At 39.7% G+C, this 21,923-nt stretch overlaps 1 protein-coding gene across 1 annotated transcript in view; it reads left to right on the top strand.

Annotated features, from left to right (window-relative positions):
* Positions 1 to 18,389, top strand: part of parp4 (poly (ADP-ribose) polymerase family, member 4) — a 28,555-nt gene extending 10,166 nt beyond the window's left edge. Inside the window, exons 14-35 of the mRNA XM_073473433.1 lie at positions 31 to 172; positions 980 to 1,122; positions 1,266 to 1,397; positions 1,801 to 1,887; positions 2,729 to 2,893; positions 3,343 to 3,389; positions 3,664 to 3,745; positions 3,969 to 4,106; positions 4,188 to 4,377; positions 5,826 to 5,896; positions 7,708 to 7,895; positions 8,574 to 8,673; positions 9,175 to 9,345; positions 9,739 to 9,819; positions 9,948 to 10,028; positions 10,129 to 10,224; positions 10,351 to 10,869; positions 12,898 to 13,907; positions 14,144 to 14,204; positions 14,579 to 14,681; positions 15,732 to 15,864; positions 16,289 to 18,389. Of these exons, the coding sequence (XP_073329534.1) occupies positions 31 to 172; positions 980 to 1,122; positions 1,266 to 1,397; positions 1,801 to 1,887; positions 2,729 to 2,893; positions 3,343 to 3,389; positions 3,664 to 3,745; positions 3,969 to 4,106; positions 4,188 to 4,377; positions 5,826 to 5,896; positions 7,708 to 7,895; positions 8,574 to 8,673; positions 9,175 to 9,345; positions 9,739 to 9,819; positions 9,948 to 10,028; positions 10,129 to 10,224; positions 10,351 to 10,869; positions 12,898 to 13,907; positions 14,144 to 14,204; positions 14,579 to 14,681; positions 15,732 to 15,864; positions 16,289 to 16,496 (3,948 nt within the window). The 3' untranslated portion in view covers positions 16,497 to 18,389. The remainder of the gene's footprint in view (positions 1 to 30; positions 173 to 979; positions 1,123 to 1,265; positions 1,398 to 1,800; positions 1,888 to 2,728; positions 2,894 to 3,342; positions 3,390 to 3,663; positions 3,746 to 3,968; positions 4,107 to 4,187; positions 4,378 to 5,825; positions 5,897 to 7,707; positions 7,896 to 8,573; positions 8,674 to 9,174; positions 9,346 to 9,738; positions 9,820 to 9,947; positions 10,029 to 10,128; positions 10,225 to 10,350; positions 10,870 to 12,897; positions 13,908 to 14,143; positions 14,205 to 14,578; positions 14,682 to 15,731; positions 15,865 to 16,288) is intronic.
* Positions 18,390 to 21,923: the final 3,534 nt, after the last annotated feature.

The raw sequence follows: 21,923 nt of genomic DNA on the forward strand, positions 1-21,923 counted from the left end.
ATATTGTATATTATATGTCTATTATGCCAGGATGATGAGTACGTGGTGTACAGTCCTGATCAGGTGAAACTCAAGTATGTGGTTCAGTTCAGCACTGAGGGAGACCAGCCGAAGGAGTTTAGTCCTGACATCATCACCTCAGCGGAGCCGTGTCTGCCCTCTTCTGGCCAAGGTGAGTACTTCAACTTATAGTGGTGTGAGCTGTGGTATTGCCTCTGCTCAAAAGGTAGAAAAAATACATCTACCAGAATGCACTGCAGTCTAATAAACACTCCCGCTGATGGATGACGTACTGCAAGTTGGGCGGTGCTTGGTTTTGACTTGGAGTCCATTTTGAAACAGGAAACAGTAAAGTGGCTCAGCTAGTACCAAACAATATCATATTACAGCTAAACAGTAACTTAAATGTGTTTCTGAAAACATTTTAAATGAGAAATAGACACTGAACAGGATCATGGTTCATATTTGATCAGCGCTGCCTTGTTTTACAGTTTGATCTGAGACTTTTCAGTCTGTGTTCTCACAATTGAGGAACTATATGACCGTTCTCGGTCTTTCTATATTGCAGCTAAATAGTATGCTAAAATATGAGAATATTTGAAGTGAGAAATAGACAGAGTAGTAACAGACTTTTGGTTTATAGCTTATCAGCACTGCCTAGTTCAGACAGTTGGATCAGAATGTAGTGAGACGCCCCTCAGTCGAGCCGACATAGAGAGTAGCTGTACATTTTACACATGTTGTAAATTATGTAAACCAGAGAAGCTTTATTTATTCCATATAGAATCTACTATATACTGTATAAAGCCTGAAAGATAAAGAATAAATATACTTTCTACATTATTTTTAAAGTGTGTGTTATGTTTTATCAGTCAGAATTACTTCAGTAACACACACTCTTTGGCTTTATTGTGTGTGTGTGTGTGTGTGTGTGTGTGTGTGTGTGTGTGTGTGTGTGTGTGTGTGTGTGTGTGTGTAGAGCTCAGTTCGGAGGAGAAAGGGGTTGAAAGCATTAAAAACCCTCTGGAGGATGTGACGGCTGGACTTTTGGACAGCTCTGGTCAGCAGATCCCTCTGCAGGCCGTCCATGTGAAGTGCAAACTGATGGACCTGCTTTCTCAGGTGAAAAAAAATAAAAGGGCTCATTTGAGTCTTTATGTTTTTGCTGTGATTACAGTTTACTGGTTCATATCTCACATAGAGCACTGGCAGTACATGTCTGTCTTCTGTCCATAACGTCTCTCCTCTCTGTTGTCCTCTTTCAGGTCGTCATTTTCCAAAAATACACCAACCTGAGCTCTGTGCCCATTGAGGCCAAGTATGTCTTCCCGTTGGATGATTCCGCAGCAGTGTGCGGATTTGAAGCTTTCATCAATGGGAAACATGTGGTGGGACAGGTAACCTAACACAACTTTACTCATCCCAGATTTCTTTTTTTTCCCCCTCCAGTTTCTGTATTTCTTTACTACGTTATGTTATATTTTTTATGATGTTTCTTTATTAGTCATCTTTATTCTCAGTGGTTTGCTGGGATTATAATATACTATATAAAATGTCCTTTTCTGTAAATGACACAGAAGAAAACAGAAAAGTTCAGTTTGATATTCTAACGGAAAACAGATTTAAAAGTTAACATTTGGCTGATGCATCCATGCTCGTACACACTGTGACTGCTCGGTGACGTTTTAGATAGTCATTGTATAATGCCGGGCAGGAAACTTCACAGGATAAAACTAACTAACATTATGGATTATTTGCAAAACCAATCTAACCTGTGTTTTGTGTCTGTTTTGATCTCAGGTGAAGGAGAAAGAGACTGCTCGCAAAGAGTACAAGCAGGCTGTTGAGAAAGGCCATGGAGCCTATCTCATGGACCAGGACGCTCCTGTACGTCCACCGTCTGCACTCACCAAACACACATCATCATGCTGATTCAAGCTCTAAATCTATATTATAAAACATTTCCATGTCATTAATGTCATTAAATCATTAAATCATTAAATCGATAAAGAAAAGTATAGAGTTGCCAAGTGGGAACAGCTGGTTCCAGAAGTGTTTTTCTCCATTCTGTGTGGGGCGCAAATTAATCTGCTCATTATCTTCATGATTCTATAGTCCATGAAATGTAAAAAAAAATGTGAAAAGTGCTCATCAGTTTTCTAGAGCCTGAAGTAATGACTTAAATCTTCATGTATGTATCAAAATAGTAGGCAACAATTAATTAATTATTTTGATTAATTAATCTATTAATCGACTTATCGTTGCAGCACTTATTCTGTATTTCTCTTTAGTTTTTTTTCTTTCAGCAATATCCTCAATGTTGCCTAATACTGAAATGGGACTCTCCTGGATAATGTAATAATTGTATAGGTTTTGCTGTGGAAAAAAATCCAGTCAGAGACGCATATCAGTAAAATTTAACCGATAGTTGCTGTGATAGTTAACAAAACGCAGCACAATACTTGCTAACTTCAACCAAAGTTGACCACACAATCAAACATTAACTGATTTAAGATGCAGATTATACAACATTGATCAGTTTTCTCACCGACATGATCTTTAGCCTCCCATCCAAACTGTAGAAGAGCTCCAACTATGAGAACATGACATTGTCCGTGGGAAGATGAATGGGAATTTTCCTTCAGAACCAGGGGCACCAAAAGTAGCCCCCCCACTACGCAACTCTATTTGTACACTTGTTTTGATGTTATTTTCATGCTCATTGCAGGATGTGTTCACCATCAGTGTGGGCAATCTGCCTTCCGGTGCGACTGTCCTCATTAAAGTTACCTTTGTGTCTGAGCTGATCGTCAAGGATGGGAGTATCCTCTTCTCTCTGCCCGGAAGTGTGGCTCCGTGGCAGGAGAGTGCAGCACTCAACCAGACCACACAGGTAAGGAGAGCCTGGACAGAAGGTCTGACAAAATCTAAAAAAAAATCCTACCTCAGAGTATTACTTCTTATTCTGCAGGCTGTCAATAGTGTGATAACTGTCAAAACGTCCCTACAGTAGGGAAGGAGGAAGAAAGTAAATCAAAGGGCAAGTTTACTGTTCTACAGTTTAGGCTATGCATTTATTTGCATCATCGTGATTTATTTAATTTCTCCTCCTTTTGGTCGATGTTTCACATGCAATCTTTAGTTATAAAGCAGTATGAGATAGCAACACATCAACAATCATGGTGGGACTTTCCTGCAGTGTTTGGTCTTTAGTTTGAATTTTTCCACATCAGGCATATATACAAGGATATTGGATCTGATAGTATGTGAGGGGCTCTGCATTGAAAGTGAATTGACTAACGATTTTTTTGTCTGTCTTTTGTGTTTTCCATCACTCAACAGGTCACTGTGGAGAAGGTGTGTGTGACTGATGAGGCAGCCAGCAAGAGGTGAGCTATAATATGTGAAGTCTGACTTCAGTACTGAATGTTCAGTAGTGTATTGTGGGGAAGCAGTGGATCTATAGACTAGTTGATCCACAAATAATTAACCACAATTTGTTAATCAGTTACTTATTTGTTACTTATCAAGTAAAACATCTGTATAGAAAAGCATGTTGTCCCTCTAGTGTCTGCCTTTGTAGTCTTCCTTATATTGTTTATAATGCACACTTAGATGTGTGCAGTTAGAGGCTGTGTTCAATGTGTTTTTTGTTTTCCTCAGAGAGTTCACTCTGGACATGTCAGTTGAGATGCCGTATGAGATCACCAGCCTGGAGTGCATCACTCACCAAGTCAAGATTAAGGTAATTTGGGTGTTTAAACAGTGTCAATTGAGAAGTCCATCAGCAGAGACTTTGTGATTAATATAATCGGATGATTTTTGCCTGCTCCTTAGACTGCATAATTAATTATAAGTCTTAAGTTTTGGTTAAAAGTTGAGTTTAATCCGTTAAAAAAAGCATAATTACGAGTGGACATTTCTTCTTCCACTTCCTTTTTTACCCTCATCTGTGTGTGAACGAACAGAGGACTGACTGTAAGGCAGTGGTGAGTGTGCTGCCAGGAGAGGTTATGGGTTCAGATGGTTTCCAGCTGTCAGTCACTCTATCTGAGGTCCACCTGCCCAGGATGTGGGTGGAGAAACACCCGAGCAACGACAGCCAGGTCTGTGTCGCATGATTATGATTTTGGACTTTATAAATAAAATGTATTTGAATTTGAACCGTCTCTCACTCTCTCCTGTAGGCCTGCATGTTGGTTTTCTATCCAGACTTTGATGTCAACTCCAGTTCAGCAACTGATGAAGTCGTCCTGTTGCTAGACACATCTGAGTCTATGAAGGGAGAGTCTCTCCGCATGGCGCAGAGAATCGCCCTGCAGGTCCTCAAAACCCTGGACCAGAAGCTCAGACTCAATGTCATTTTGTTTGGCTCAGGTCAGTTTTTAGAGCTATGACTAAAGAAGGCATAAGCTTAACAAAACTGTCTCATCATTAACAAGGAAGATAAAATTGAAGATGACAGATGGTGAAAGGATTTCATTTGACTGCATAAATAATAAAGAAAAAATAATCAGAAAACTGAAGAAAATCCTTCATGCATTATGGAGTGAACTGCATGACACAGTCCATGAGTAAAGGAATACAACCAGCCCTTCTTTGGTAATCTCCTATACATGAACTTCATCTCCAATTAGCCGAGTATTTAATAAAACCTGCGATATGAAGATTATTCTCACCCGTTTCAGTATCTGAAGACTTTTGCCATGTGAAGTCAACTCAACTTTTACATGAAAGTTTCTGAATTAGAAAACAAAATCTGTTTTCGGTCAATTTGTGAGATATGGATATAAGTTTAAAACATTCAGAATGAACAATGAAATAAAAGTATCAGCAGAACGTGAAGAAACAACTGTGTTGATGTTATGTCAAAGACATTTATGTTCAGTGTAACGGAGATGTCTACTGAAGTGGGCATGACAGGCCGTCCTGTCTCCTAATACCACTTTGTACCTCAAGAGTTGATAATCTCAGTGTAGTTTCAGCTGGGAAATGTATGCGAGCGGCGAGTTTGCTAAGTTATATAAGCTCTCATAGTCTCTTCTCTAGTCTGATAAATAAACAAAATAAACTCACAAAATTTTAAGAAAGAAAATATTCTTCCCTATCCCCATTTCCTTTATTAAATAGAACAAAACAAAACTTTCCCTCTTCTGAATTCAAGTAGTTAGTCACTGAACTAAATGGAGCTTGATTCCCTGGTTTCCCTGGCCAGTCCTGGTTTGTCTTTACACAATCACCTCTGATTTGGTCAAAATAATTCCTAAATTTACAGAGAAAGATGTGAAAATATTCCAACTCTAAACGTGTATTTTGCTGCTTCTGATGCCAGACTCTCGCTCGCCTCTGCTGCTTCATGCCTCTCCTGTCTCTGCCTGCTGTATCTTCTCATCCCTGGATTCAAAGTTCTGGTCAGAACTGCTGTAAATCTCCTCTGTACTGTATCCCCTTCTTCAGTTTGGCATCTGTTGGTCTAAGAGGCTGTGTTTTCAGTCCCCGTCTGGTATCCAGACTCTCTCCCCCTGTGGTCCAAGGTTCTTGGCGAACCAGACTTCTGTTAGCTAATAGGTCCACTTAGCTCCACGACTAACCAAGCCAACTTCCTAATGGCCATCAGTCACTACAGCCAAAGAGAGCTACAAAAAAAGAGTTTAGTGAGCAGCAGTAAGTGGTTATGATTTATTTAATAGGTGGCCATATTTTACAAATTACACCTTTAAACCTGTTTAATCATCATCATCTTACTGAATATTTTGCAAAAGCAACCAATGAATACAGAAGTTAGCCGTCACTAACCTGAATTTGACTGTGTTTTTGTCTGTCAGATCACACAGACGCTTTCCTGACAGCTCAACCGCTTGTTGAAGGTCGGCAGGCAGCCGAAAGCTTCATCAGGGTGAGTTGTGACGAACACATTCTTTATATTGTAGTTTAACCTTGAAGCCATTGTTATATTCTGGCTGCAGAGCTTTGATGTGAAGCAAGCATATATTGTTCAACTGCACAACAAGCTATATGACATCTTAAACTATAAAATGTGCACACACACACAAATTACAGTACACCGCCTCCCCCTCGAAGCTGTGTCAAGAACTTCACTGATGTGCAACTAGCTATATCTTGTGGTCATGGAAAGAAAAAAACATAATAAAGACATACAGGAACAGCTGTCAGATAAACTTGTGGTCTCTAACAGTAACGTTAAGTTGATGGTAGCTGTGTTAGTCTTGGTAACCTAGCCGGGCAATAGCCTCTATCTCTCTGTCAGTGTTTTATTTACCAGCCACTTCCAGCACTGTTCTGTGACTCTGTGCCTGAAAAATGTGAGATTGAAATACAACTCACGTTATTTATTACGTTTGATAAATGCCGACGGGCAGCGCTGTTAAAGAAACGCAGCTCAGAAAGATAACCCCGTTGCGCACAAAATGACTGTTGCATTTTCCAGCAGCAACCTGAACCACACAGACCAGACAATATATAGTTAAGATGGCTCTCAACCACACAGACCACAGTTTTCTTCTGGGAAAGCATGCCTGTCTGAGGTTGACCCCCCATAGTCTCATTAAGTCCTGTGGGAAACACTGTGTGACCCATTGGCTCAAAATCAATTCCAAAATGTCTTCCTATACTGGTGGAATGAGACACACCTCTTTTTGTTGGATTTTAGTGGAACTTCTATTTTTCATGAATATTTAAAAGAAAACTCTGCATCTTTTATGAAAATATCTACATTTTTTTTCCAATAGCTTCCAGGTCATGTGACCCAGTGTTTCCCATAAGTTAACTCTGGCTATAAACATTGTATAGCCAGAGCAGAGTTGTAGAGTAAATTGTGAGGACTGGACTTATCACCAGGCAGCACAGCCAAAGCTTAGTGTTATATTTGATTATTTTTTACATTTTATATTTTCCACAATTTCTCATTGATAGTAATGTTATTTATGAGATTAATTATTCTCTCAAAGTGCACGCCCCTGGACCTCGCTGAGGGTCCGAGGTCCACCCCCCATAGTCTCATGAAATGCTGTGGGAAACACTGAATTAACTTCATTAGTTCTGTTGAAAGGACTTTGAAATAGCTCTAAATTTACAGTACATACTAGAAGTGTTTTATTTAATTTGTATATTGAACACCATTTATGATACAGTAATAGCATAAGAAATAAAAGGCAAATAAAAAAAGTGCCTGTTTCCTGCCCATATGTGCATATTCACTCTGATCCTGATTGCATTAAAGGTGAATAGGAAAAATATTCTCAGAGTTTTCTATTGCTGCATTCATGCAGTGTCAGCAGAATGGGAAGAACAGCAAAAGCCTGTGGGTCTGATTCTGATTTGGAAGTGTTCAGGCTGTATTCCCAGTGCAGATAAATAGCCTGAATTAGCTATTTTTGTCATGTAATGCATTTGTAGTAGTTCATTACCAAGTTAAGCCAGATATAAATTAACAGTGTGGAGCTCCTAGTGAAGTAGCTGAATCAACTGAATCAGTGTCAGTATTGCCACTGGGGTAACATTTGCAGCATTGCAGAGGAAGATATTGTCTATGTCAGAAATTTGTGATATGTAACTTGTAGTTCTAAGTCGGTGGCTGACATGAACCATTTTTCCCACTTGACTGCTCCAAAGATGTTTAAACTCTATTTACTGAATGTAACATATGCCTGTGTGTTCTCAAAGCTCTGCTCATTTCCCTCCTATCAGCGCTTAACTCCAGTAGGTGGCAGCACTGAACTGTGGAGACCCCTGCGAGCTCTCAGCCTGCTGCCTCCATCCCGCGGTGTCAGGAACCTGCTCCTGCTGTCGGACGGCCACATCCAGAACGCAGAGCTCACCTTGCAGCTGCTCAGAGACAACACTCAGCACAGCCGCCTCTTCACCTGCGGCCTCAGGTCTGAATGGGTTGAAGGGTCATAGCTCAAGTGGTGTGTGAGGATATTGACTTATTGAGTCAATTAAAGGTACACTCAGGATTTTGTTTAAATGCCCTGCATAGCCCGAGATCACAAAATGGTCCGTTTAGCTTTGCTCTTTAGCTCAGCTCTCAATCAAGACAATAAAAACAAAAGTTGTAGTTCCACACCATGGGTCATCAATCGTCAGCGTTGTTGCCTTCGTTGTTAAATAACTACTGTACCTTTGCTGATGAAAATCTATCAATGTGATTCAGGCAGAAATATTCATGGTGAGGTAATGTACTAAAGTTTTAATTAAGTTACATTTAGTCACGTTCACCGACTTCCTTACAGACTCATCTGATGTTTGCCCTTAAAACTTGTAGCAACAAGTCACCAAATTAAATGCATCTTACCTTAAGTAGAATTATGCGTCTCTCTGGGTTTAAACATTTTCAGAGACATTTAAATGAAGAAATGTTTCCTGGAATATTTTGATTGAAAATTGATTAAGTTGATTGAAATGATTCAGACGGGTTAAAACTCTGAGTTGTAATGACAAAAAGCATATGCAGCATTCGTCTGCAGTACAGGAGTAGCTACCATGCTCTGCACAGTTAGCTTCATGACTTTAGAAATATAAAATGGTGTGTTCGTGTTTCTTTGTCATTTCAGCCCAACAGCCAATCGGCACATGTTGAGAGCCCTTGCCCAGTCAGGGGGTGGAGCCTTTGAATTTTTCAACACAAAAACCAAACACAACTGGGCAGAGAAGGTGAGACTGACTAGTGCTAATTAACCACAGATAACGGCAACAGTATGTTCGGATTAAATGTGTCTTTTATTAAGTGTTGTGTGAAGTGGCAGAAATTAGACGTTTGATGGGTCACCATTTTTGGTTTTCAGTTTTTTTTATCATTTTTCATGCACTCATTTGTCACTGAATTATGCAGAAAAAAAGAAACAAAATCCAAATATAAGATGTGACCAAATTTCCTGCATTGTTGCACTACCTTCAAATTTCATTTAGTGGCAGTTCAATGAGATCCTTATAAAGAACCCAATACACGACCATGATTTATGTTTCTATCTGCTTGTCTCTATTTTTCTTGTAATTTCTGTCTCTGAATATTCAAGGACTGATATGTAGCCACGTTGCACACGTTAAAACCATTTTACAGTATGAGATCATCAAGAAATGTGACACAAATAAACTTTCACATAGAATTAAATAACCCCGATTCATCTGTTTACCTTTTGTCTGTGTTGGTCGCAGGTAGCACGTCAGGTGAAGCGTATGGCGTCTCCCGGCTGCAGTTCAGTGTCAGTAAAGTGGCAGCAGTTCAACCCGACAGCCCCCACTCCTGTACAAGCCCCCAAGCAGCTCCACGCTCTGTTCAATGACTCTCACACTCTGGTTTATGGTTTTGTGCCGCACTGCACTCAGGTACATACTGTAGTTCATATAGATGACTGCAAACTGAATAACAGCTGAACTGTTGCTTGGAGATAATTTTATGTTTTTGTGAGTGTGTGTGTGTATTATTCTGATTCTTAGTCAGGGCTGCAACAAGCCTTTTTTAAAAAAAATCATTGATCAATTTATCTGTCTTTTGATTCTTTAGTCTGTAAAATATGAGAAACTTGTGAAAAATGGCGATCACAGTTTCTAACAGCTCTAGGCAACATCTTCAAATTGCTTGTTTTCTTTGAACAAAAATCCAACACATAACAATATTACAATTACAATGATATAAAAAAAACCCTGATATTCAAAAAGCTTTAAACCAGCATATGTTTTTCATTTTTTTAACGGTAAATGACTCAAATGACCCCTCAGGCCACACTCCTCGGAAATCTGAGTGGTCAGGAGCTCAAAACCATGGTGTCGACCAGCGAGCTGCAGAAGACCAAGGGCACAGTAAGAGCACATACATTCATACCTAACAGTTTCAACAGAACTGTAATACTGACTCACACAACACACGCATCATACCTCCTTTACCCTGCACATATGGATGATTATAACGTGTTTTGATGTGTGTTCAGTTTCTCCACAAGCTCACAGCAAGGGCCCTCATCAGGGACTACGAAGACGGAAGCCTGGACCCCAATGAAGCTGAACATGAGGTGTGTTTGTGTGTGTCACTGAGTGAGTCCAGAGGAAAGCCACCTCGATTTACACTGGTCTGAGCTCCATATGTTTAATGTGGCTTTTTTGCTTTTCCAGGGGAAGAAAGCAGAGCTGAAGAGCTTCATCATCAAGTTAAGCAAAGAGTTCTCCATCCTGTCACAGTTCACCAGCTTTGTGGCCATTGAGGAAAGGGTTTGTGCAATTTTCAGTCTTTTTCACATTTATACTATCTAATCAAGGTCCAACCTATTTACACTCTTTACAGCCTGGATTTAAAGGTATTTTGTCTCCCAACTAAACCCATCTAATTTGTTTTAGGATTCTGAGCAAGCAGAGGGCTTCACAGACATCCCCAAGCTGATCGCAGAGGAAGATGTGGACTTCCTCCCCTACATCAGCTGGATTTCTCCTAAGCATGGTGGAGAAAGTCCAGATATATTTGAAACTTTGGATTGTGACGATGAACTGGTCGATGTGGTTTTTGATTTTATGCCTAGAGATCGTATGCTATCTCTCGATGGTATTGAAGCTGAGGAATGTGACGATGAAGAGGACGACGATGATATGGTTTTGGGTCTACCTAAAAAAGGTAGACAACATCTAGTTGACACTTCATCTGAAGAAAGTGACGATGATATGGGTTTTGGTCATTGGGATGAAGAGGACGACGATGATATGGTTTTGGGTCTACCTAAAAAAGGTAGACAACATCTAGTTGACACTTCATCTGAAGAAAGTGACGATGATATGGGTTTTGGTCTTTGGGATGAAAAGGATGAAGGAGGTTCGGTTCCTTTGTTAAAGGAACCCTACAAATCTGTGCAGCATTCACCCACGGTAAGGCCCTCGCACACAAACTGCAGCTGCGCATGTGATATTTTGGAGTGCATTTTTAGATAAAGCTACTATTTTTAATGCAAGGACAGTGTAAAAACTCTTAACATATCCTAAATTAGCAGCACATCCTTGCAATATCACACGTATTGTTAAAACAGGACAATGCACACTTTCATTTCCTTTTGTACGTTAATGTTGATGTGTAAGTTGAGACTAAGAGGGAATTCAGACTTGGTATTACCATCCGTCCTAAGTCATAAGTGGACAGCTTTAAGCCTGTCAGCTCACACCTGGCATTAGAATACATATCGACATGCATCTGCACCTGCCACTTGTGATCGGATCTCACTTCCCAGCTCTACAGTATATGCAAATCACACACATATGTCACTGGAACAAACAGATACATTTTTCACACAAAGAAAGAAATATCTTTCATGTACAACGTTTGCTGAACTTATGAGGAGGTCCAAATAGTTAAGAATTTGTTGTAGTCAGCATTTCACCAAAATTATGAAGTTTCTCCTCACGCAACAACTCACAAAGAGTTGTTAAGTCTTTTGAGTCTCATTCCCAACTCGTCAAAAACTGATGCTTTGGGATTGTAGGACGGGTCAACCACCATCCCAAAGTGATGAGTTGGGAAACCCAGAGCGTCATTATGTGACGAGTTGGGAATGAGACTCAAAAATCAACTTTTCTTACAAATAGCACCTTTAAGGGAATTTTGAGACTTTCTTCAAAGTCAAAGAAGTTGCCTATATTAGTTACTGTTTACACTGTTTTGTAAATTTGATATGTTTATATGTTCCAATAACATGATGCCTTCTTTCATAGATTTAGTGTAACTGGTGAAATCAGTTAAGATGCACTTTAGACACAGAAGCAGACAGGCTGGTGCAGTGATGCTGCCACAAACTGACACTTTTTATACGGAAACAAACGACTTCATGTTTTGATTTAATGCTTACTTTACAAAAAGACATCCATGATAGAGAATTTGCCATAGCTGTTTTGCAAAGTTTGTTAAAGTTATAGTTTGTTTCTCCTCACTCAACAACTTGGAGTCTGGCGATACGCGTGCATGTTAAACAGATCCTTCACTCATCAAATAAAAGAGAAATGTCCCACACTTAAACCCACAAAGTAACATTATACGAGGACAGGTCACCCTGTCTGTCTTACCACACTTTGTCACACTTCCACCCGAAAAACAGCCAGGCGACAAAGTCTTTGTCGTCTTACAGTGTTATGTTGATGTAGTTACTCTAACCTGCAACTTATATAGAAAATATCACCAAACTTATTGAGCAAAAGTCACCGTGACTGTCAGCCCTCCCAACCAAGTCTTCAGTGAACTTCCCCCCGAGGTAACAATATCCCTCCTTCGTGTGAGAGCCAGACAGGGTCCGCTATTTACTGATGGTGATTATGTAATTATGTAATTTAGAGCAAAAAAGTAACTTTGTCGCTTTCCACGATGGATGATGGGTCAGGATCAGAATCATAACACTTCATAACAGCATCCATATGATTATAGACAGTCAGCAGTATACATTTTTAGATTTACAGGTGGAAACAAGTTTAAAAAAAACACACTGATCTCAGTGTTATGTACCGTCAAGTCTCTTCTTATGGCGGATTCTGCGTGAAAAGGGCTAATGCGACTTGGGAGCGTTCACACCTGTACTTAGAGCTGCCCACTTGTGATCAGATCACTCCGGCCTCATGTTGATACCAAGTGAACAGTCTCTCACTCAGTTATTTCTGCATGTACTTCACAAAAAATTATATTTCACTGTGAGAGCAGATGCAGGCCGTTATTGTGAAACATCATGAGAACTTGTAATACAGTGTCAGAAGTTTGCTTGATAGAATTTATCTACAAACAGTTTTTCAGGTGTGAGCTACAATGATCTAGTAGTAGTAAAACACACACACAAGGTTTGTAGTTTAGTAGTTCAGTTTTAATGTGTGACCACTAAAGACATTTTGACTCCTTTTTTTTTATTTTTCTCTCCTTTGTAGAGTGCCTCACCTCCTACCCCCAAACCTGTGATGATGTCTTTATCTAGAAAGTGTTCTCGCATCAAGAAAGACTCTGATCCTCTTCCTCCTCCTCCTCCACCGAGCAACTCTTTACGTGCACGAGCCCAAGCCTCTCCAGTCCCTCGTCCTCCCCTTCCCTCCCTATGTTGGGGACTCTCAGATGTTAATGCTCCTCCTCCTGGCATTTATTACTCTGCACTCTCACTTGGTGGTCCTCCTCCTCTTCCTCGTCCTCCTCCTCACACTTCTTACTCTGCACTCTCACTTGGTCCTCCTCTTCCTCCTCCTCCTCCTCCTCCTCACACTTCTTTCTCTGCAATCTCAATTGGTCCTCCTCCTCCTCCTCCTCCTGCTTTCATTCCTTCTCAGGGAGTTGGATTTGGTGCTACTCTTCCTCTTCTGAGTGGAGCTCCTGCACCTTCAGATCGGCTTTTCTGTGGCAGTGCTCTAGTCAGTCACTCAGAGGAGAAAGAGACTCCAAAGAAGTTATGCAAGTCTATCTTTGCACACAGAAGCAGGAAAAAAACAACTTGGCATAGAGGTACCTGGGGTTATCCAGAGTTAGCTGATGAGTCTCATGACACAGAAATAGAATCTCAAACTTACTTAGGATCAGGATGGTCTTTCTCATCCTCAGTCTCTGAGATCTCACCCACACTTGGTTCCACAGCCGTCTCTAATGTGCTCCCCCGAAATAAAGAGCTAGATCTTGCAGGTCACTATCGAGAGCAACAGATGGCTATCTGTAGTGTCGGTGACTCTGACATTATAGAGGCATTTCCTGAGAGATCAGAAGCCCATTCTCCAAAAACACGTGGCTTTCCAGGTGTTATTGATGTTGCATTTGGGACACTGAGCGAAAGTGAACCTGCAGCTGATGTAGGCGAACATATCTTCATGGAGAAGAGACGAAATGGACGACAAGCAAAAAAATGTGCAATCAAAAAGCGTGCTAAGCTTCTGACTCCACTGTTTCAACAACCATTTGAGTGAGTCCCAAAACAGTTACACATTTTTTATATATTCAATTACAAAACCCAGATTATTGCTTTATTACTAAATCATATGTATGTTAACTGACTATAGGACTGTAAGTTTTGTGTGTATGTGCAGAAAGAGAAATCAGCATAAGTTTATGTTTTTGGATTTACAGTATGTGTGGAGTTTTTTTTATGAACAATTTTGTCAGTATTCACTACATGTTTCTGCTGTGATCTTGTTTCAGGTCAGCGGATTCTGAAGTACCGAAGCTAAGATGGACCAGGATTTTCCAGATGCAGCATTCAGTAAGATATGATTTCATTGGGTCTTCATGAATGTTGCCACTGAACAGACTAAATTTAGCTGAAACTAAAAACATAAACCATGGCTTTATGATTTATTCTGGTGGAACAATGCCAGTGCTCTGATATTGTGTATGCTGGTTTACTGGTGTGCCAAAATCAAACTTTTGCTCTTCCTGCTGACAAGTTACAATGCTTGCTATGAGAAAAGTGTATCACTTCTGATCCTTTGATCCTTTTTTTTGTAATTTTAATCGTATTTATTTTTCTCAAAGATCACTAGCTGTTAGAGAGGCTGCATCATACTTTGATAAAAGGGAGTGGGACAAGTTCTTACCACTTTGTATGGGAGATGATCAAGTGTCTGTGATTTGCAGGAGGGCTACTGGGAGTTAACCACAGAGCTGGGAGAATGCATCAATGTCGATGTAGATCACTTTGCCAATGTGTTCCTGAAAAGCAAGGGCATCCAATCTCTAGGTGAGAACTCTCAAGACCTGTTTCAGGCCTTCATTGTGGAGACGACTTTGTCATTTCAGATCATTTTGAGCTATTTCTAACATCTCTCTGGTACTTTAAGATGGACAGAAATGTACACATCATCCCCCCAATAAAATGTGTCATCATGTAAAATTTCATCATTACAGGTTAAATGTAACGTTTTATTTAGAAGTAGACCCATACAAGTATTTACTTTTATTGATCACATTACATGATAAACATTATTTAAATCATACAAATTGCCAGAGATCAGGTTGGTCTGAAAACAGTTACTGTTTGGGAGTTTCAAGTGCATCATATTGAACCTTGAGGTTTTAATGTCTTCTCTCTATTTACGAAGATTTTCATGTTTTACATCATTAAAGCAGCAACAAGGAAGTTTGTTTTTTTATTGATTCTGGCGGCCCCTGTGGACAAAAGATGACAAGATATTGTAACTGTTTTATAACCAGTTAAAAACTCTTTTAAGATGCAATGAAAGATGACATTCTGCCCTACAGGTTGAGAATATGATCAAACCTCTGTCCCTGTCGAAACTGTAAAGATATGGTCATTCAAACCACAAGGCTGTGTTTTGTTTGCTGTTTTTTCTTAAAAAAGAAAAAAATCTACTGAGAAGTTTCATATTGAATTTAAAATCATTATTCAAAGTAAGAAGTTGTTACAGACAGCACAGATGAGTACCAGCACCTCAAAACTGCTACACAAACATGTCAAAAAACTTGAACCCTCATGCGACGGCTCTGCATTATTGTGTTTTTCCCAAATCACAAACAACATTTTCCAGTTTCCCCCAGAAGTATCTAGTCATGCAAATAGTTTTATTTGATTTGTTCAAGTTTGGAGACCTCAGTGGGATCAAAAAATATTCTAGCCACAGCAGCAGCAGCATAGCACCAGGGGTGGCAATGATGGTCGTGTTGGTTGTCCAACACTTGGATGGACGTACACAGACATTCATGTTGCCCTCAGGATCAAGGGTGCAAAGTTTTCCTTCATGTTGTACATGTGTGCACGTGTGTGATGTAGGTGTGAGGGCCCATGCAGACATCCTGAGGCTGGTGGCAACGCTTCTGGTTCTGCAGCTGATGCGGGTGGAGAAGCTGGAGGAAGGCAAACTGCTCCGCACCCTCTTCTGCTTGGACGACTCCTCTCAGCCCAGGTCTGTCTAAAACTGAACAAAACAACATGAGCATGGTGTACTAACTTTTTGGGGGGTGTTTATGGAAACACATCACTGACTTTTAATTTGAGGACAAATGCTCAGTAATACTCACTTGAAGTTAAATTAGATCTCAACAACTCACAGTAGATGCATAAAGTCATTTAAAAAACGCAAAATAAGATGAATCCACAAAAAAACACAAAGGCTTGTATTGTCCAAACAGGAACTAACCTGCACTGTAAGTATTTGCACCTTATGTATACATGTCCTTAAAATGCCTCGTGTCTTTTATAGAACTTCTTAAAATCAAACAAAAAGTTTCATTCCTTTATTCTCTCTGCTCTGGATGTTTTAGTAAACCTTGCTGTCTCGGTTCCCACAGTGGCTACCTCTTTTGCTAATGACTGACTCTTTGTTCCAGGCCTGAGCGGTGGGAGGAGGTGAAGAGAGCGGTGGACTGGGTCTGCTGGGCTGACCGGCAGTACCCATGTGTCTACAGCCGGCTGGAGTTCGGTCTGAGCTGGGAGTCCTCCACCCGTCAGCTGCTGGGCTACGAAGGACTCCCTCCTTTCTCACCTCTGTGTGGTCTGAACCTGCGGAGGGCTGCTGCCCCATTACTGGTCCACTGAGCAGACAAACAAAATGCATACCTGTTTGCCTTTTTGAGGAGATAAGATGAAATCTTTAAACTAGAAATATTTTCACACACATTTGCACTCGTTTCTTTGCCTTATGTAAAGCACTTTGAACTGTCAGCGTGTTTACCTGCTCTTAAATAACTAAATACAGTTGGCTTTCTGCAGTAAGATGATTACTTAAAGTTCCCATGAAATGGCTAGTGGACTGCTATTGGCTCCGGCATGGTTGTGTTTCCTGTAAAAACAGCAGCAACGGAGGGGCGTGTCCCGAATATTGATTGATGTTTACAATAGTCAATAGTGCCTAATGTGCGTTACTGACTCTGGCCACACTAGCAGCTCCAAGTGAACACAGCTGAACCGGGACAGTACATGTCCACAGGATCTGTCGTTTCCACACTTACCATTTATTGTCTGTGTAAGCAGCCATTTCAAGAGACGGGGTGTCGTAATTCCTGCTCATCATTTCTCACCTAAAATGTCTTCAGAAAGACATTTCAGTGAGATATATTCTTAATATAAGGAAAGGTTTCCAAATGAGCCACAAACTGGTCTGTTTTTTGAAATCCTGGAGGAGACAGACCACAATTAATGTTCGTCTGTTCAGGTGCAGCCAGGAGTGTTTGTGCATTTGTAGGATGGCGCTTGTTGTGGAAGTTGTTTTTTAGTTCAATTTATCAAGTTGTGTTTTGATACGAGGTCCGGTCCCCGGAAACAATCTGCGTCCCTCTTTGTATACATCCATGGCACTCTTGTAAAAATTAATAGAGCATTTATTGGAATACAAGTCTCAAGTAAGTCCCATGACAATTAATTGAATTTGTATTACATAACATTAATGACGGAAAAGGAGATGGTTACCTCTCTGAGAAGGTGGAGGTGTGCAGCTTGTGATCTGCAGCTCTTCATCTAACAGCTCCTCCTTGTTCCATTACTCCAACAGATGAAATAAAATTACTTCCTGAAGTATATCAGACTGATCCGCTGTCAATAAATGCCAAAAATGACTGTTTTGTTCTTTAGACACAAAGAAAGCAATAAGTGAAAAACTTACTGAACTGTAACCAAAACTCACTGAGCAATACAATTCCTGTGACTAGCCTACTTCTAAATAAAAGTCTTTTTAACTTCATTTCCCCAGTTTAATGCTTCAACATGAAGTTGTTCAGTTTGCCTCAGCAGTACATGAGGACAGCGCTGTACAGATACTCAGTGTCTTTCCTTGTTAAAAGCTTGGTGGGAAAACACTGCAGCAACTCTACTTAAAACATAAATTAAGTCATTCAAGTCATCATGTCTCAAGTCAAGTCTTCAACTTCCAAGTCCAGTGTCAAGTTATTTATTTTCTGTCAAGTCATCAAAACAGTGACTTGAGTCGACTCAAGTCCAAGTCACAATGACTGGAGTCCACGTGTCTGGTATACACCTCCGAGTGCAATCATCAACATGATGAACCATTCCTACAAAACAACTTTTCTGCTATTGTTGGGCCTGATACTGGTGTATAGGTGAGATATAGAGCAGGACATGTGATAAAAACACTTCATGGGAACTTTAAACTTCGTAAATGTTAGAAACACAGTTTCCTTAATCGGATTAAGGGAGAAAAGATTTACTGATAATCTTTTTACCTAAATGTTTATGGCTTATAACTGTATGTTATCTCACATTTGAATTATCTTGATTCATCTTCAAAGTTATCTTTCATACTCTGAAAGTTTTTAATAGCTTTATTAGCTAATCGAGGCATTGCCTTTTCTTTGTAAGGATCTCTTTGTTGTTGCTTTTCCTTTTCTTTGTTTTGATCAACTTGGTATCATTGTAAATGAAGATCACCTCTCAATAATCTCTCCAGTATAAATAAAGTTTGAATGAATAAATTAATGAATATAAGCATGTCTGTGACAAAGCCTTCAGACAGGGACGCTGTAACTGTGATCATGACAGGTCGCAGTGCATCTTCACAAATTAGACCACAACTGAAACTGATTCATTAGAAGACCAGAAGGCTAAATAAGTCTCTGTGTCGCGCATCATTACTACTGTTCAAGTCATTCAGCAGTATTAACGAAAAGGTCAGAGTACAGGAGGAATCATCAGATTACTGACTAACCATCTGTAACGTGGTTTATTGAGTGCACATAAATATTATGTGTTTTAAAAGTTGCTGTACCAATGACAAAAACAACTGCCTTTCAACAGTTGTTCTGTTGCTTCTTTGTAGGCTATAAGTTCAAACAGAAGAAAATACAAACATATTGAATAGATACAGCCTGGAAACGGTTTATAGAGGACATGCATCATGTTGAATCCACATGATCTCTCTCTGTTGTGTTCACCTGAAGCAACAATGAGAACAATGACAACAGTTACATTAAATACTTGTCTATTGATGCTTATTGAATAAGATATGTACTGGGAAATGGATGGTATTTATAAAGCCTTTCTCTGGTTTTATCTAAAACTTGAAGCACTTTACAAGGTGCCTCCATTTCATCAGGAGCGATAACCATTTATATGCACACTTAAACAGTATGGAAGAGCCACAAAGAGAAATATGGGGTTGAGCATCTTCTCCAAGGATGCTTCGACATGTAGACCACAGGGGCCAGGAATTGTACTACCAACCCTCCAATTAATGGACGACTACTCTGTCTCCTGAGCCACAGCTGCCCCGAGATATATAGAGCACCTGCGATGGTCGGTCTGTTATCACAGAGTTTTATGATTTGTGTAGAGAAAAGAGAAAAGCAGGATGAACACCTGGAAAATGTGTGCATCAAGTGTGCTTTGACATTTTTTAGCTCAAGGAACTGAAAGCAATTGTTGAAAGATAAGGCTGCACTTCCCTTTTTTTTCATGAGATCTATATCAACTTCACATGTTTATAATGAGCTGCTGACAGTTTGTTTGCTCTGTCGTTGGTTGATTGTGATCAGATGTTTCCTTAAGAGATACATGTTTACAAAGAAATGACAAAAAGTTAATCTCACTCAGGAGAGACTAGTGAATGAAGTAAAGAAAGAGTATTACAGCAGAAGGTATGTGATAATGAGTCTTTTCAGAAGTCTTTGACTCGTGATTCTACAGGAAGTCAGCAGCAGCAAAATGACCATATCAGAAACTCATTACAAGTCAAAGTACAGTGTTTTATACAGCCTAGTTTATAAAACCTGTCTGTAGGGAATCTCTAAACCTCATGGTGGCCATGTTGTTTGCATGTTGTTTAATGAATGAAACTTTGGTTTTATCTTCCCTGCCAGACAGAAGACATCTGTGGGATCATATGAAATCTTTAAGAGGTCATATTATGGACATTTTCAGGTTCATACTTTTATTTGAGGGTCCTAGTAGAATAGGTTTACATACTTTAATTTTCAAAAAAAATTTCAACATTATTTTTCTCATATGGTGCATTGCTGCAGCACCCTTTACACACTGTGTCTTGAACGCTCTGTTTTAGCTACAGAGTGAGACATCTTGCCTCTGTTCAATCTTTGGTGAGAGTTGCACATGCGCATTACTTAACAGGCAGGATGTAGCCAATCAGAATCAGACTTTGCAGACCTTTTACATGCACACAAATGCTACATAACACAATAAAGGAAAGGCAAAAACCCCAAAAAGCATAACATAACCTCTTTAGAAGATGCAGCTTACTGAATGATGAAACAAAAACAAAAGTTTTTTTCCTCGCTAATAGTTTCCCTCTGGAACACTGTTTGGCTGAGTGAAAAATGGCGTGCTGAGGCTGTTTTCCCCTGCTTTAAGTCTTTAATAGTATTTAACTCTCACTACTGAAGCACAACACGCTCGATTCATGTAATAACTTGAATGCGGGGTGCTGAATCCCTTTTGTAATGAAAAGGCAAAAAAAGAAAAATCATGGACAGCACTCCCATTAAACTGTTTAATATTGCCACGCAGATGTTTTGGGCAAGACCGCGTGTGTTCTGGCAATTTCCCAATCAATCTGCACAGGTGTGTAAATGATAGGTTACCACAATCTGCACATCAGGTACGTTTCTGCACATCAGGTACGTTCTGATAGAGAATCCCCTATTGGTAATATTGTGGCAATTTTAAACAGTTTAATAGGAGTGCTGTTCTTGATTTTTCTGTTTTGCTTATTCTCATTTATTTTTTTCTCAAAATGGCCGTGCTGGTTGTCTAGTCAGCAGGTCATCCAAACTATGAAGTTACCATCAACCCAACAGCTCCTTGGCCTTTGATCAAAAGAAGGTGTGTGACTCATTTTTTCCCCTTCTGTTTTCTTTGCTGGATTTTTACAGTTGCAGTGGAGTTTTAAAGGTTATATTTGTCTAGAAATTAGAGCTGCTGCATTGATTTTTTTCCTTACCGCACAAATAAGTGAAGCCATTCAAACCGTTCCACTAACCGCCATAAAGACATAGTTTAAATCTCAGATGTTATAAAATAGTTCCTAAATAAACTTTTCAAATGCATTCATCTATTCTTTATAGCATATACAGTGTAAATGTCTATTTTTATCCCAGTGTCATGAAGAGGCTGACTGTGCAGCAGGAATATTGGTCGGTTCTAAGCATTTATGTGTGTGTGTATTAGAGTCCAAGACAAATTTCCCCACAGGGACGATAGAGTATTGTCATCGATGACGACATCATTCGGCAGGCATGTCATTCGTTATTGAAACACAGACAGATAGGCTGCTTAACACTGTTTATTGACAGTAACACCCTTAACAGAACAAATTGTTCTTGAAATTTAATGTTCAAATAACGACAGAAACAGTTGACAGGCCATTACACACAAAGTTCAGAAATAAATTAAAGTGCACATTCACTTCGACAATTTCTTGAATAAAGGCCACTTATTTAAAAAAAATGATAATGAAATAATAGAAAGTCTAATAAATTAAATAAAAAGCAATTAACGCTTTTGTTTTCTGACTTTAGCTGCTATATACATGGAATAACATCCGAATGAGTTGAACACAGCTTTTAAATGAACGTGAGGCCACTTTGCATTTCAAAGATAAGAAATTAGTATAAAAATATAAAGCTCCCATGCATTGTGACAATTCCTTGGATAAAAAAAACAATAGGCTAATGAAGTGACTCCTGCAGTTTCCTCCTGTTGGGAATTAGTGCTCTTCACAAGAAAAAACAACATGTTAACCCTGTTGGGTTTGAGAAATGCCCTCAAATGAGTGATGATATTCCCCGCTGCACTGAACACCCGCTCAGATGCAGTGCTGGTGGCGCATATTGCCATGTATTTTCTGGCGACCTTTGCAAATAGCGTTTATCTGGACTGGTTGTTGAGCCACCAAGCAAGAGGATCTGTTGTGGAATTTCGGCTCGCTTGACCATTCAGGAGAGATGAAGAAGACTCAGAGACACTGATGACTTAAGCTGAAGTAGTTTATACACACAT

Source organism: Pagrus major, chromosome 9 (genome assembly GCF_040436345.1).
Source record: "Pagrus major chromosome 9, Pma_NU_1.0".
Lineage (NCBI taxonomy): Eukaryota > Metazoa > Chordata > Actinopteri > Spariformes > Sparidae > Pagrus > Pagrus major.